At 47.4% G+C, this 15,186-nt stretch overlaps 1 protein-coding gene across 1 annotated transcript in view; it reads left to right on the plus strand.

The window, feature by feature from the left end:
• The first annotated feature begins 148 nt into the window (after positions 1-148).
• Positions 149-15,186, plus strand: part of B4GALT1 (beta-1,4-galactosyltransferase 1) — a 52,643-nt gene continuing 37,605 nt past the window's right edge. The window contains exon 1 of the mRNA XM_046022614.1: positions 149-772. Within this exon, the coding sequence (XP_045878570.1) occupies positions 355-772 (418 nt within the window). The 5' untranslated portion in view covers positions 149-354. The remainder of the gene's footprint in view (positions 773-15,186) is intronic.

Here is a 15,186-nt window from a genome sequence, read left to right on the forward strand (position 1 = left end):
CGCCGCCCTCAGGACGGCTCCGCCCCCTGCAGCCTCCTCCCGAGCCCCGCCCGCGCGTCGCAGCTCCGCCCCAGAGGCCCCGCCCTCCCGCTCGTGTCCCGAAAACCCGGCTCGAACTGGCGGCCCCGCACCCGCCCCCGCCCGCGCCTCGGGCGCACTTTTGGTAGCTGGGCGGCCGCGTTGGCTGGAGTCTCTTGAGTTCTGCGGTCTGCCAGCCGGGGCAGCGCTCCCTCCTCGCTTCCCCTGAGGCCCTTCCCCCAAGAGCCGCGGTCGGGCAGCGCCTGGCTGGCGGCCCGCGGGCGGGCCGCCCCTCCCCGCTGTAGCCCACCCGCCTCTTAAAGCGGCGGCGGGAAGATGAGGTTTCGGGAGCCGCTCCTGGGCGGCAGCGCCGCGATGCCGGGCGCGTCCCTGCAGCGGGCCTGTCGCCTGCTCGTGGCCGTCTGCGCGCTGCATCTCGGCGGCACCCTCGTCTACTACCTGGCCGGCCGCGACTTGAGCCGCCTGCCTCAGCTGGTCGGAGTTCCCACACCGCTGCAGGGCGGCTCGAACGGTGCCGCGGCGATCGAGCAGCCCTCCGGGGAGCTCCGACCCCGAGGGGCCCCGCTGTTGCCGCCTTCGGACGCTTCCTCCGAGCTGCGCTCGGGTCGCGGCACCAGCCCAGACACGAACTCTCATCCTGGCCCCGGCTCCGCGAACAACTTGACTTCGGCCCCGTCGTCCTTCACCTCAGCGCTGTCGCTGCTCGCATGCCCTGAGGAGTCCCCACTGCTCGGTAAGGACTCGGGGACTTTCCCGAGAATTTCCTCGGCAGGGTCCCCTGGACGTTCGCCCGTGCCCTCTTCCAAGATATCCAGCCTCCCAGTGCCGGATCACCGTTCCTAATCCCAACATAGGTTCCGAGCTGGATGGCGTGAGGGTGGGAGGCTGGTCCTTTTGGATTCAGACCCCAGAAGGCTGGGGTGCGGGTGGTAGAAGGAAGCCGCGGCCCCCTCTGGCCCCAGAACCGGAGAAGGCCTTGGAGACTTCCTTGCTCTGGCCCATGCCTCAAGAAGTTTTGAGTTTGCTTAGGCCTTCGCCCTGCTCACTCTGATCGGGACCAAGAGGCCGTTCAGAGTAGCCCCATGCCGGTTTGGGAAACTGATGATGAGGCCTCCACTGGGGAAGGAAGTTGACCTCCCAGTTCACATCCAGTTCACGTATCTTGTCTTCCCCTGGAACCACTCTCTCCTGAGTGTGACTTAACTTTTCATAAGCTTTTGGGCAAGTGACTTGTTAACCTCTGGTTTTTCATCAGTTAAATGGAGAAGATAAACCGTACCTAAGTCAGGGTTGTTTTGTAAGATTAGATGAAACAATGTAAACAGATATTTACATTAATGAAGGTAAGCTTTTAATAAATTGTTACCATTGTGTCAAGTTCCTCCTCTTCGTAGATCCCTGCCCTGGGGCCTTCTTACCCTGCTTCCTGTCCCTGTGGGTTCCCCAAACCTAAGTGAGCACAGCCCTCCAAAGGACGGATGGTGTTTGTCAGAGTACAGTGTATGTACCATAGGGGCTCGAGGGCTAATAGGTGACCAGTTCACACTGAGTTGTCCCTCCTGGGAGAAGCTTAGAGTCTCAGGTGTCTCGCCCAGGTAATCGGAATGGTGGCTACCAGCCTGCTGGGAGCTTAAGAGGGTGGATTTGTGTTCCTCCTCTCCGGAGGAGGCTGAGCCCTTCCCTGCTGGCAGAATCCACAGGCAGTCAGGCCCAGGGCAGCCACAGGTTGTTCCCAAGATTATCATACAGGTGGCTGCTCATTTTTAATGCCAGGGTTTAGAGATTGTTGTTCTGAGTGAGGGGCCCTGGCAGGAGGGCATCCTGCCAATAGGAACTCTGTCACCTTCCCAAAAAGCTCTGGCAGAGCAGGCCTTCTACATTCTCTTGCTCAATTTCTCCAATAATTGCTTCAGTATTTTCATATCAAGTGTGGGAGGAAGCTCTTGGAATTGGTCAGACATGAATTGTGAAAGTAAGGGGACTTTTTTTTTTTAAGCAAAAAATTGAATCCTTTTGGACTTAGCGATTAGTCTGAGAAGCAGACTAGTCTTATAAAATAAATTTTATTTTATAAATTTATTTATAAGTTTGAATATTTGCCCTGCTGTTAAGTGTCTGGCCTCAGGCATCTTAGAGAGTTTCTCACAGTCTCTTTCTTGTATTTAAAATGGGGTTGTTGGTGCTTAACTCACAGGATTATTTTTAGGACTAAATGAGATTGGGTACAATAAGTACGTGGCCAGTAGGACTTGGGGAGTTGAAGTTCTATTTTCTCAGACTCCTGTGGAGATGATTCTGAACAGCAGAGAGAAAAGGTGGAAGAGAGAGCTAAAGGCCCCAGAATCCAGAGAGCCAGTTTCGTCTTTTTGTTTTTAATTGTTGCCTCAGTATTTATACAGGAAAATAAAAAGAGAGAGAAATTAGCAAATTAAAGTGTCCCAAAGTTCATTAGCTCGGTATTTGAGGTATAAGATCTTAACAAAGTGTGAGAGCCTGTGGTACTTTTTTTCTTTTTTTTTGGTAGTGGTGTTCCTCTTGGTTGGTGACTGGTTACTGGTATTTCTGAGCTGAATTTTGAATTGGCAGTGTGAAGGGACTTCATGAGAGATAATATTTGGAGGGTGGGGAGAGGCCCTGCGTCTTCTCTAGCTTGGCCACCTTAGTGTGATACACATGGGACCATGATGTTTGGGCTGCTCTTGTGGAGGTCCCACAAAGTGAAGGTGGATGGTTTTTCTTCATTTTTTTTTTTAAAGATTTTTATTTGTTTATTCCACAAACAGAGATCACAAGTAGACAGAGAGGCAGGCAGAGAGAGAGGAAGGGAAGCAGGCTCCCCGCCGAGCAGAGAGCCGGATGCGATGCATGCGATGCGGGGCTCGATGTGGGGCTCGATGCGGGGCTCGATGCGGGGCTCGATGCGGGGCTTGATGCGGGGCTCAATGCAGGGCTTGATCCCAGGACCCTGGGATTATGACCTGAGCTGAAGGTAGAGGCTTTAACCCACTGAACCACCCAGGCGCCCTGGTTTTTCTTCATTTTAATTGAGCCCTTAGGTTTGAGTGGTTGGGTCAGCTCTCTGAATAGGGGCTCCTGGCTGAGAGGGGGCCTTGAGGAAGCTGAAAGTCTCTATAGGAGAGTGTGAATGGGGGGGAGTTGAGCCCATCTGTGTCATTCGTATGGGCAGGTGTCAACCAAAGCCCTTGCGTGGTGGTTTTGAGGTTGATGGGAGAAAGCATCCGTGGGGTTTAGAACTGTGGCCTTTTTACTACTTGCAGTTTCTTTCCACGACTTGGGTGTACTTTCTGGTGTCCAGGGATCTGGGCCAGACACTGTGATAAGCTCCTGTTTGGTACGTGGAGGGTAATGGGCATGCCCTTGCCTGGAGGAGCCAGGCACCAGACGGGGTTATTGATGGGTCATTGATGGGTCATTGTTGGATCCTTCGTGCCACAGCATTAGGACAGACTTCAGACATACTTGGTCTTGGATCCCGTCTGTCTACTCTGTGTGCCAGAAGCAGGTTATAGTGTGTCAAACCATTTTTGGCCCTGCCTCAGGATCCCCCACGGGCTAGTAGGAGGCCTTCAGGAGTAGGGGCTGCAGGGAGGAGGTTGACCTTTCCTGAGTATTTCTCCAAGTTCCCCAGGGGTGTTCTTCCAGAAAGTTCAGGCCTGCAGGCAGTGTCCTCTTGGCGTTTAGGCCATGCAGCCTCTAGTCCACGCTGCCTCTAGTCCACATAACATGGACATGAGGCTCCCTTTCCTGGCCACCTGAGTGTTTGCCTGAGTTGTAGTCAACCTGGGAGGAGCAATGGTCTTGCATTTTCTTTTCTTTTTCTGGAATGTTTGTCTCTGCTCAGATTTGGTGGCAGCTCAACGTGACTTGACTAGTGCTGGTCCTGGCACTGCCAGCCTCGAGAGGGGCTAGGTGGAAGGTGGGCAGCATCTCAGGTTTGATAGGTTAGGGGAGGCAGGACTGACCTGGGGGGCTCATCTGGGGCCTGGTACAGCTGGTACAGTCGCCTCAAGGGTGTATGGGGTATGGGGGGTGAGTATAGGACTGCAGAAACCCAGAGGCTTCCTTTGCCCATCTGTGCTTTGAAGAGATACTCTTCATTTGTTCCAGCGAAGGCTCTGATCTAGCAGTGGGCACCAGAGAACCATGAGCACCTGGGCCAGCAAACAGCCACCACAGGTAGCCAGGGTCCTGAGAGAGCACTTGTCCATGAATCAGTTTCCCCCGCTTTTGTGGGGGCTGTCTACCAAGCCTCTGTCATGGTTCGTGCCTTTGGGAAGACAGAGCACTTTCTGGGTCTCTGAGGGCTCTCAGTCTCAGGTGTTTTTTCCACCAGCATGCTGTCCCTCTTTCTCCCCTTCTCGCATATGCACACACGTGGACATGAGCGGGCTGCCCAGGACAAAATGTACTTTGAGGACATCTGTCCTGGCCTTAGCTCGGGGAAGGGCTTTCTCTCCTCTTTGAGTCTTGGATTCTCATCACTTTCTGGCTTGGGGTAGAGCCTCATCCTCAGAGTTGGGGAGGGCACGGGGAGCCTCCCTTTGTCCAGGCCTTTGAGCTTTGGAAGATTAGGTAGCTAGGACTTTAAACTAGTTTGCCCTGCTGTTTTTCCTTGGGAAAAGAGTTTATTGGGAAATACAAAGATACACCTTCTTGTCTAACAGTCTGAGACTGAGAAATACCCTCTATGACTATTGGGCTTGCTTCCTTCCATTTAGCCTAATGGTGACAGGAGTGATTCCTACATGTTGAAATCTGTCCTAGACTCTGAGCAAGCATGGAAGCCTTCACCTCATGGATCGGGTGAACACTTCTTAGGGTATGGGGAGCAAGAGTCACATGTGGGATTGGATTTAAATTGCAGCTTCTTGGACCCATAGCATCCCAGGATGGGACTGTCTGTCATTGTGGTGGGGCTGGAACTCGGGTATCCTCCTTCCCAGCCCAGTGTTCTTCCTTGAGGTTATTGCCCAGTAGACACCCATTGCAGAGGCTCAGAGCAGGCTAATATGACCTAGAATTTGGGAGGATCCTTGCTAGGTATATCTGTGTGTTCCCTAGAAAGGTCTCATGTGGCAGCTGTCCTGGACATCCTTGATGGCTAAGGCATCTGGTAACTTCATTCATTTAGTTCCAACAATGTGCCTGTCCTGTGCTGGGTACTAGAATTGCAAGGAGGAAGACGACACCGTGTCTTTTCTTTAAGAACTCAAAGTCCGGGGGCACCTGGGTGGCTCAGTGGGTTAAGCCTCTGCCTTTGGCTCAGGTCATGATCTCAGGGTCCTGGGATCAAGCCCTGAATTGGGCTCTCTGCTCAGCAGGGAGCCTGCTCCCCCCCCCCCCACCTGCTTGTGATCTCTGTCAAATAAATAAATAAAATCTTAAACAACAACAACAAAAAGAACTCACAGTCCAGGTAGAGGAGGCTTAATTAAACTGTCTTGATGTCATGTAGGGAAACTAAAATATGTGTGTGTTTAGTCACTCCCTCTATCCATCCCATCTTTTCTTCCTTTCTTCCTTCTTTCTTTCTCTAATTCAGAAACCCAGAGTTGATATCAAAGTTCTTCAGTCCTGGTTTTGGTTGTTCCTCTAATTTCTGAGGCCTCATATTAGCTCTGCTGAGTAATCTGTACCTTGCTGCTTTATAATGACTGTTCTGAGACATCAGCAGCCATTTGGTTTTGGGTAGCAGCAAGGTAGGGATTTCTAGGCTGGGACTAGACTAATTCACGGGTTGGGAACAATGGGACAGTTAATGCTCAGGCAGTCCCTGCCTTTCCGTGGATTTCACTCTGGAGATCTTTGGGGACAGGTCTGGAAGGCTCATCCCCTTTGGGGTTAGCTAGGCTCTGGGTGTGTATGAAAGCGGTCCAGTCGTCTTGTGGTCAAGTGAAACCTAGTGATTTCTTCCCTGCTTGCATGCCTAGTGCCTCCAATGCCATCTGCAGTATTCAGTGTTCCTGCCTGCTCCTGACAAGAAGCAGAGACTGGAATTCTGCTTGTAATCATATCTACCTGGAAATTCCAGTTATTCTTATCTGGTTAAGTGGCAATCCACTTTGTTTTAGGACAAGTGGTCTGCCCTTTCAGCTTAAATCCCTTGGGTCCTGGAAATCCCTTGGGTCCTGGCATTGTGGCTGTGTTATACTTGGCTCTGGCAATGTCCAGGATGGTCCAGGCAATGAGGTCACTGTAAAGGCCAATCAGTCAGACTCTAACTCCTGGGGGAGTTCACCAGGCATGGGATTGTGAGCATTCCTGGGAGTTGGACTGTGGCTGCGATTGTAGAGGCCCCAGTTGTCGGCGGGGGGGTCTTCGTGTTTACCTGGGCCTAGGCAGGTCACCAGCTTGGGGAGAGATTGCAGATACTGTTGTAGAGGTCAGAACATCCAGGTTCAAAGGTCATAGTGGCTTAAGGTCAGGGGATAGGGTTCTTTTGGGAGCTGGTTCTGAGTGGACGTGGCCTAAAGGGATTCGTCCTTAGAAGGCAGAAGGGCTGAGTCACACTCAGTGTTTCAGGTTCCACTTTCCAGCCTGGCCTCAGCCCGCCCCTTCCCTACACAAATGAAGGCCAGGAGATATATAATTGGCTGTTGCTGAATTCTTTGGCAGTGATTTTAATGTCTGGTCTGGGTGTGCTATGTAGCTGCTTCCCTTTCCCCTGCCACCCCTCCAAAGCCCCTCACGAAGCCTAGAGAGAGAGAGAGAGAGAAGGAGTCACTTCCCTGGAATGCCGCAGGCTAGGGCTGTGGGTCTTTGCTTTTCTCTGTATTTTTTTCAAGGAAGGTATTCTCTTCCTCTTTTTTGTAAAAAAGTAATGCAGGCTTATTGACAATAACTTAGAAAGGTAAAAGAGGTAGAAAAGCATGTCTGTATTCCTTTCACCTAGAGGAAACATGTTGGCATATTTCCTGCTAGTCTTTTTCTTGTACATATTTAAGACTATAGATGAACAGATAGATTGGTGTAGATAGATATAAATAACCTGGCATCCAGCATTTGTCACTTAAGATTCTTTCTCATGAGCTTTTAAAACCTTTAAAAACCCCCAAAGCTATGTCATTCTGTCAGCTGAATATGCTATAACTTTCTTTTATCATTCTGTTTATTGTTGAGCACACATGCACATGTAGTTTGTGTTTTTTCTTAGTGGCCCTCCAAGATTCGTGCATAAAACATTGAACTTTCTAGGTTGTTTCATGAGTAGAGTTTTTTAAAAAGGGGGAAGAAAGGGTGAATGCTATTTGAGAAGAGATTTTAAAACCAGTCTTAAAAAAAGATAGACCCATTCAAAATTACAGGTTTACTTCATGCTGGCAGAGGAGTATCATTTATTGCTGAATGAAGGATGTGTCTAGAATTCTGATTAAAAAGGAAACTAGATGCAGGAAGTGCCTGGGGCAGCGGCAGAGGGCCAAGCTGTAGGATGGATACTTGGGATCGGACTGAGCCGAAATCTGTTGCAACAGAAGTGGTGGGGGTGATGCCCCAGGAGTCTTCTTTCTCAGTAACTTCTCCATTTGTCTCCTTAGCAGCCAAGTCCCTGGGCTGTAGGCTTGTGTGGACTGTGGTACTGCGGCTGTGGTGCTGGGGAAACACTAGCTAGCTGACCTGTTGTGCGGTTGACACTATGGACTGTTTCCACAGAGCCGCGTGGGAACATGCTAGCAAATTGGACTGTGAAGCAAACAGTGCAGCGCCGCCCACCTCCAGGGGATTCTGAGATCTGGGGAGAAGCCACCAAATGAGAATCTATAGGTTTTCAGGAATGGCTTTTGAGAGAAGCCTCAGAGAGCAGTAGAGCCCAGTACTCAGTCAGGACTTGTTAGGTGGTTTGAGCAATCCAGCCTCAGGCCAGTAGGCCAGGCTCTTCCCAAGGTGTCATTGCACTTTGAAGTTATTCCACTTTGACTGCTCTCACCGGATCTACATTCTCCCCTTCTGAGGGCCACTTGGGCTTTGGGACTCTGCCAGGGGTCATTTGGCACAGAGTCTGGGGATCCAGGGGGAGGCTACGCTGAGGGAAGGGGCGGGGTCATGTTGGATCAGCATGACCAGTATGGTCTGAGGTCAGGTTCCTTCCTGCCCCCAACATGGGTCTGGAGGTCATGGGGAGGGGCCCTGGCAGGGGGTTCACTAATTGCCTGGCCCCATGACAGCGTGCATTTAAAAAATGCCTTTAGAAGTTTCTTTAAAAGTTTCTTCCTGTTTTGCATAATGTCGTTTTGCCTTTGACATCCTGAAAGTGCAGAGCTCTGGATGGTGTCTAAGGACACCACCCCCCGCAGCCAGCTTGAAAAAAACAGGATAGGACTCCAAGTTAAGGGTGGGTCTAGGGAAAATGGTATTTGCGTCACAGGAGCTTGGTGACTTGGCATTGAGGTGTTAGGTAGCTCCTGGCATTCATATGAGTATAAAGGCATCCTGGGCGGGGCCCCTACCTGACTGAGATTGGGTATACCTGAGTCTTAACCCCAAGTCAGGAGGTGCCATAAGGAAGAGGGAGAATGAAGACTGATTTGCTCACTCAGCAAGCTTATGTTGTTAACCATTCTATCTGAAGCATGGGAGTTAGACATGAACAAAGGCTGGTCCTCACTCAGCAATGGACAGACCCTGGCAATATGGTGTAGTCAGAGAGGGAAAGTGTGGGTGTCCCCGGGGCACTGAAAAGGTACAGAGAACCAGATGGGTGATCTGGGCTAGGTCCGGACTCAAAACGAAGGGCCTCTCTTCCAACACAGATTTTAGCATCTCTGTGTCTCTCAGTGTGTTTGAACAATCTCCCTGGTTGGGAAGGGCAGGGGTCTACTGCTGAATGCACCATAATTTCCTCTGGTTGCTGTCACATGGGAAGAAGGCCATGGCTGCAGTCCCAGCTGCTGCATACAGTCACCAGCAGGGTGGAGAGGACAGGAAGTGGGAGGCAGAGTGAAAGGAAGATAATGAAAGAGAGAAGCTGGTGCAGTAGAGACCATGGGAGAGGGGAAAGCTGAAGATAGCTACACTGAGGGCCCAAAGAAGAGAAGATGAAGGGTGAGGGAGGTACAGAACGAGGGAGTTCATGATCTGCAGGACATATGGGCAAGCCTCAAAGGTCACTGGTGTGAGAATTCCGTGTTCTGGTCCTTCTCCTAACTTACTACATCATTTTGGACAAGTCCCAACTCTGTTGGTCCCTCTTTCCATCTCTGAAGTTTGAGTGGAAATCTTGATCATATCTGCAGCATGAAAGGTTTCTGAAATTTCCTGTGAAGCTCGCTACCCACTGCCCTTTCCAGAGCTCTCGTGGTGACACTTTTGTTGAGGATTTTGCCTTCTAAGGAGGCACAAACATTTTAGTAAATGAATGCCCTTTTAAATGGCATGGGAAATGTTTCTTTTCATCATTGTGGCTAGCAGTGTGATATGGGAGAGATGTTTTCCTTTCTGTGCCTCCGTGCTCTCACCTGTAAAATGGGGATAACAATAATGTCTACCTCATAGATGTTGTGAGGTTTAGATAGTAGGCGTAAAAAGGTCAAAAACATGCCTAAAACTGAATAAGCTCTGAATATATGTTAGCTATAATTGATAGCACTGATAGTTCTTGTTTGTGAAGATTTTGGCCTTTGCCTGTAGGATTTCTTCCTTTTTTCTCTTTTTTTAGTAGAAAATACATCACCGCATTAAATGTTTAAAAAAATATAATTCTACTGTTTAGCATTGTTACTAGACATATGCCTATCACTGTAACAAAACTTTACAGTACTTTCTAAATAGATACATACTTTACTCTGTTGTAATAGTGTGAAACTATTTTGCATTCTGCTCATTTAACACTATCTTAAACTGTTAGGTTATTCATAATTATCCTAATTATCTTTTCAAGCTGCTATCTAACTTTCTTATGGAGGGGTGCCTGGGTGACTCAGTTGGGTAAGCATCTGACTCTTGATTTTGGCTCAGATCATGATCTCACAGTGATGAGATCGAGCCCCGTATGGGGCTCCCCGCTTACTGGGGTGTCTGCTGGAGATTCTTTCTCTCCGTCTTCTGTCCCTCTTCCCTCAAATAAATAAATAGATAAATAAATCTTTAAAAAAATTAAATCCTTACTTATATTCCCTTAGCATTCAGTGTTCCAGGTTTCTCCATCATAGTCGTTTTTGTATTTTTTTGTTTCTTAATCGTAGATAATCTTGAACATTTCCTCTTGTCTTTAGCTCTTCACTTCCATTGAATTACTTCGTTGGGATAAATTTCTAGAAAGGAATTAGGCTAGAGGAGATAGTCACCTTTATGACATTGGTTCACATTGCCACTTCGCTTTCCAGGAGGGTTGGAATAAGCCACAGGCCCTAAACTGTAAATTCCTAGGCTGGGGACATTGGCTTTTAAGCAATATGGATACCTAGGGAAAGTCTGATCTGTCTTGAACATCCTTGGCCGTGAGGCTCTTCCCTTACACCATTGTGTCTGGGCCATTCTGCTGAGGTGTGTCCACCAAGGAGCCTTACTGGTGGCTCTTTTCAACACCTTATGTACCTTTGCCAAAGAGCTGACTTACACAAGGTAGGAAACTTTCCTCCTTCCTTTATCTGTGGAGCCAAACCTGTAGAATTGGGGTAGACCCTGGCTTTACAAGCCTGGCTTCAAAATGGTGTTGGTCTTAAACTTGGTGTGTTGATATCTGGAAGCACCACATGTGGGCATCTCCAGAAACCATGTTCGGTTCCGATGGGCTAGCCTGGGCACCTGACTGTCTAACCCATGTGGATCAACTCCAGTCTGACAGCCCTGCTTGAGTGGATCCAGAAATGAAGCCCAAAGGAGGAAAGACTTAAATCATGTTGGGTAAAAACAAGTTGATCAATAGCTATGAATCTGTGGCCACCCACTTCACATGCCTCTTATATAGGTACCCAGCAGGCTGCTGTCAGCCTAAGTAGTAGCATGACTTTGGAGCAGTGATTTACCAGAGGTTTACAAATTAAGCAGATGGAGCACATTCAACTTGTGACAGCTGCTCCTTTCATCTCGTAGCCTCTCTTGTCCTCTTCTGCGTTCCACAGCAACCAGCTGCAACTTAACAAGGTACTCCCTGGATCCATTTGCAGTCAGGCCAGAGCTGCTGTCTAGCATGTTGTTCCTGGGGTGCCCAGGGCAATACTTCCTTCCTGTGTAAAATGGGGAGATAATTCTTACCTCAGGGGGTTGATATGATTGATTGAGATGAGGTATGTGGTGATGTCAGTGCTCTGTCTTTTGTTCAATGTCTAACCTATTCCCTTGGGTGCAGAAGACATACAGTCAACATAGTAGGCTGCGGAGTAAAATTTCCTCCAAATGCAGGGTTTTTTTGTTTGTTTGTTTTTGTTTTGTTTTGTTTTCCATCTGCCCTGGGCAGACCTAAGAAGATAAGGGAGAGGTGTGACGCTGTAACCACAGCTTAGGGACAGGCTTTAGCCTGGGTGGAGCCAGTGGAGTCTGTGGAGTCTGTGGCCTGATCCCATGAAGAGACCTACCCTCATGGAGGCCTTCATCTTGTTGAATCCACACCACTGGGAGTTGGAAGTGAGTGTTGCCATGTGTCAGGCATGCCAGGATTCTCTGGTGCTCCACAGTCTTCCCTTCTCCAGGTGGATATTTTTTGTCTATATCCTAGGGAGAGACCATCATAGAGTACAGATAATTGAATGAAGGGAGCACTGGATGTTTCATGGAGTCTCAGGGTGAGAAGAGATGTGTTAAGAGGGGTGATGGGTTGGATTATGGACATTGGGGAGGGTATGTGCTATGGTGAGTGCTGTGAAGTGTGTAAGCCTAACGATTCACAGACCTGTACCCCTGGGGCAAATAACACATTATATGTTAATAAAAATAATTAATAACAAAATAAATTGAGTTAAAAAAATAGAGGGGTGATGGCCAGAGGGGGCAGACTGGGGTGTCCAGTGATCTGAGCTTGGTGTATTATTAGAAAAACTTAGGCAGGGTCTGTAGATAGCCTGTCTGGTAAAAGAGAGTAAGAAATATTGATCTGTATTTCTTCTTTTTTTTTTTAGCTTTATTAAAATATATTAAAAATTTATTTATTTTGGCGCGCCTGGGTGGCTCAGTGGATTAAGTCGCTGCCTTTGGCTCAGGCCATGGTCTCAGGGTCCTGGGATCGAGCCCCGCATCGGGCTCTCTGCTCCGCAGGGAGCCTGCTTCCTCCTCTCTCTCTGCCTGCCTCTCTGCCTACTTGTGATCTCTCTCTCTGTCAAATAAATAAAAATCTTTTAAAAAAAATATTTATTTATTTATTTATTTGAGAGAGGGAGGGAGTGAGAGTGTACACGCGTAAACTGGAAGAGGGGCAGAGGAGAAAGAGAGAGAGAGAGAGAGAGAGAATCCCAAAGCAGACTCCCAGCTGAGCATGGAGCCCGATGTGGGGCTTGATCCCAGGACCCTGAGATCATGACCCAACCGAAAACCAAGAGTCAGAGGCTTAACCAGTTGAGGCACCCAAGCACCTCACAGCTTTATTAAGGTCCAGTTGACACATACATGAATTGTAGTTTTCTTTATCGTGATGTCTTTATCAGTGTTGGTATCAAGGCTCTACTGCCTCCAGGCTGAGGGAGAGCTTGTGAAGGATTTGTATTCTTCAGATAACTGTTAGAATTCACCAGTGAGGCGGTCTGAACCTGGGCGTTCCTTTTTGGGAAGCTATTTGATTACCAATTCAGATTCTTGTTTCATGTCTATTCAGATTTTTGGTTTATTCTTCAGTTTTGGTAGTTTGTGTCTTCTGTCTACCTCACCTAAGCCACCTACTTCGTTGGCATACAGTTGTTCACAATATTCCCCTGGGAGCCTCTTTGTTTCTCTAAGGTTGGTAGGGATGTTCCCTCTTTCATACCTGATTTTGGTAATTTGAGTCTTCTCTTTTCTTTTCCTAGCCAGAAATATGTCATTTTTGTTGAGCTTTTCAAGGAACTGACTTTGGTTCACGGATCTTCTCAGTTGTTTTTCTGTTCTCTATTTCATTAATTTCTGCTCTGATCTTTATTATTTTGTTCTTCTGCTTAGTTTGCTCCTCTTTTTTCAGTATCTTTTTTTTTTTAAGATTTTATTTATTTGACAGACAGAGATCACAAGTAGTCAGAGAGGCAGAGAGAGAGAGGAAGAGGCAGGCTCGCCGCTGAGCAGAGAGCCCGATGCGGGACTTGATCCCAGGACTCTGAGACCATGACCCGAGCCGAAGGCAGAGGCTTTAACCCACTGAGCCACCCAGGTGCCCCTCTTTTTCCAGTATCTTAAGGTAGAAGTTTAGGTTATTGATTTGAGATCTAAAGGTCATATACTCTTTTTTTTTTTTTTTAAGATTTTTATTTATTTATTAGAGAGAGAGAAAGCATGAGTTGGGGGAGGGAGGAGACGGGGTGGGGGAGAAGCAGACACTCTGCTGAGTAGGGGGTGTGATGTAGGACCTGATCCCAGGATGCTGGAATCATGACCTGAGCCAAAGGTAGAGTTCAGCTTAATTGACGGAGCTACCCAGGTGCCCCAAAAGGCCATATACTTCTAACATTTTCATAGATGCTATCAAATTGCCCTTCAGTTTGTGTTCATCAACACTGAGAAGTGCCTGTTTCCCACATTTATGTCAGTTAGTAATCTTCTTGCATCTGCCAATGTGATGATCAAATGCGGTATCTTGTTTTAACTAGTTTCTTTGATTACTGATGATGTTGAACAAAGTTTCATGTGTTCATTACATTGGCCATTTATTTGTATTTCTTCTGTGAATTACTTGTTAATATTTTTACCCATTTTTCTTTTTTTAAGATTTATTTATTTGAGAGAGAGAGTGCTCGCATGTGTGTGAGCAGGGGAAAGGGCAGAGGGAGAGGGAAAGAGAATCTCCAGCAGACTCCGCACTGAGAGGAGAGCCTGACATGACCCTGAGATTAAGACCTGAGCCGAAATCAAGAGTTGGACATTTAACCTACTGAACCACCCATTTTTCTATTAGTTTTTTTTTTTAAAGATTTTATTTATTTATTTGACAGAGAGATCACAAGTAGTCAGAGAGGCAGGCAGAGAGAGAGGAGGAAGCAGGCTCCCTGCTAAGCAGGGAGCCCGATGCGGGGCTTGATCCCAGGACCCTGGGATCATGACCTGAGCCGAAGACAGAGGCTTTAACCCACTGAGCCACCCAGGCGCCCCTCTATTAGTTTTTAAAATAGATTTGGAGGAGCTTTTAACATTATGGATATTACTCCTTTATTATATATTGTTTGCAAATATGGTCTGTCACCTATCTTTTGATTTTATCTCTGGTATCTTTGGCCATACAGAAATTCCAAATTTTTTTGTGTTTAAATCTGTCTTTTATGGCTTCGAGTTGCTTTTACACTCAGGAAGGTCTTCTTCCCAAGATTATAAAATTTTTCTTCTGTATTCTCTTCTGAGCTGGCTCTTTAACATTTTAATTCTGATGGTAAAAAATGAACAGAATCACTGTTCAGCCCTCATGTGTTGCGAGAAACCTTATATTATACCCAAAAGGCCCTTTGAAGTCTCAGCTTCTTCTTCCAAATCTATCACTGATGCTGGTAGGTGAGAATAGAAATGTGAAATTTTAGCCACTTGTAATTATAGAGCTATAATAATCTATAGGCTTTGAAGGTGTAGGGATTCAGGGGAAAAGGCAAAGTAATACTTATCGAATATCTGGTAGTGCTAAGCATTGTGATAGGTATATACAGGTGACCCTTGAAAAACATGGAGGTTAGGGGCACTGACCCCCCTCTCCCCCCCCGTGCTGTTCAAAATCCACGTATAATTTCAGACTCTCCAAAACTCCTACTAGCCTACTGTTGACTGGAGGCCATACCAGTAACAGAGATAGTTGGTTAACACGTATTTTGTAAGTTCCTATGTAGTATATACTGTATTCTTACCACAAAGTAAGCTAGAGAAAAAGATTATTTGTGAAGAAAATCATAAGGAAAATACATTTACAATACGGTACTGTGAAAAACCTATGTATAAGTGGACCCCTGCAGTTCAAGCCCATGTTCAAGGATCAACTGTATATGCATTACTTCGTTTACCACCTGAAAAGAACACGTTATTATCCTCACTCCTTAG

Source organism: Meles meles, chromosome 11 (genome assembly GCF_922984935.1).
Source record: "Meles meles chromosome 11, mMelMel3.1 paternal haplotype, whole genome shotgun sequence".
Lineage (NCBI taxonomy): Eukaryota > Metazoa > Chordata > Mammalia > Carnivora > Mustelidae > Meles > Meles meles.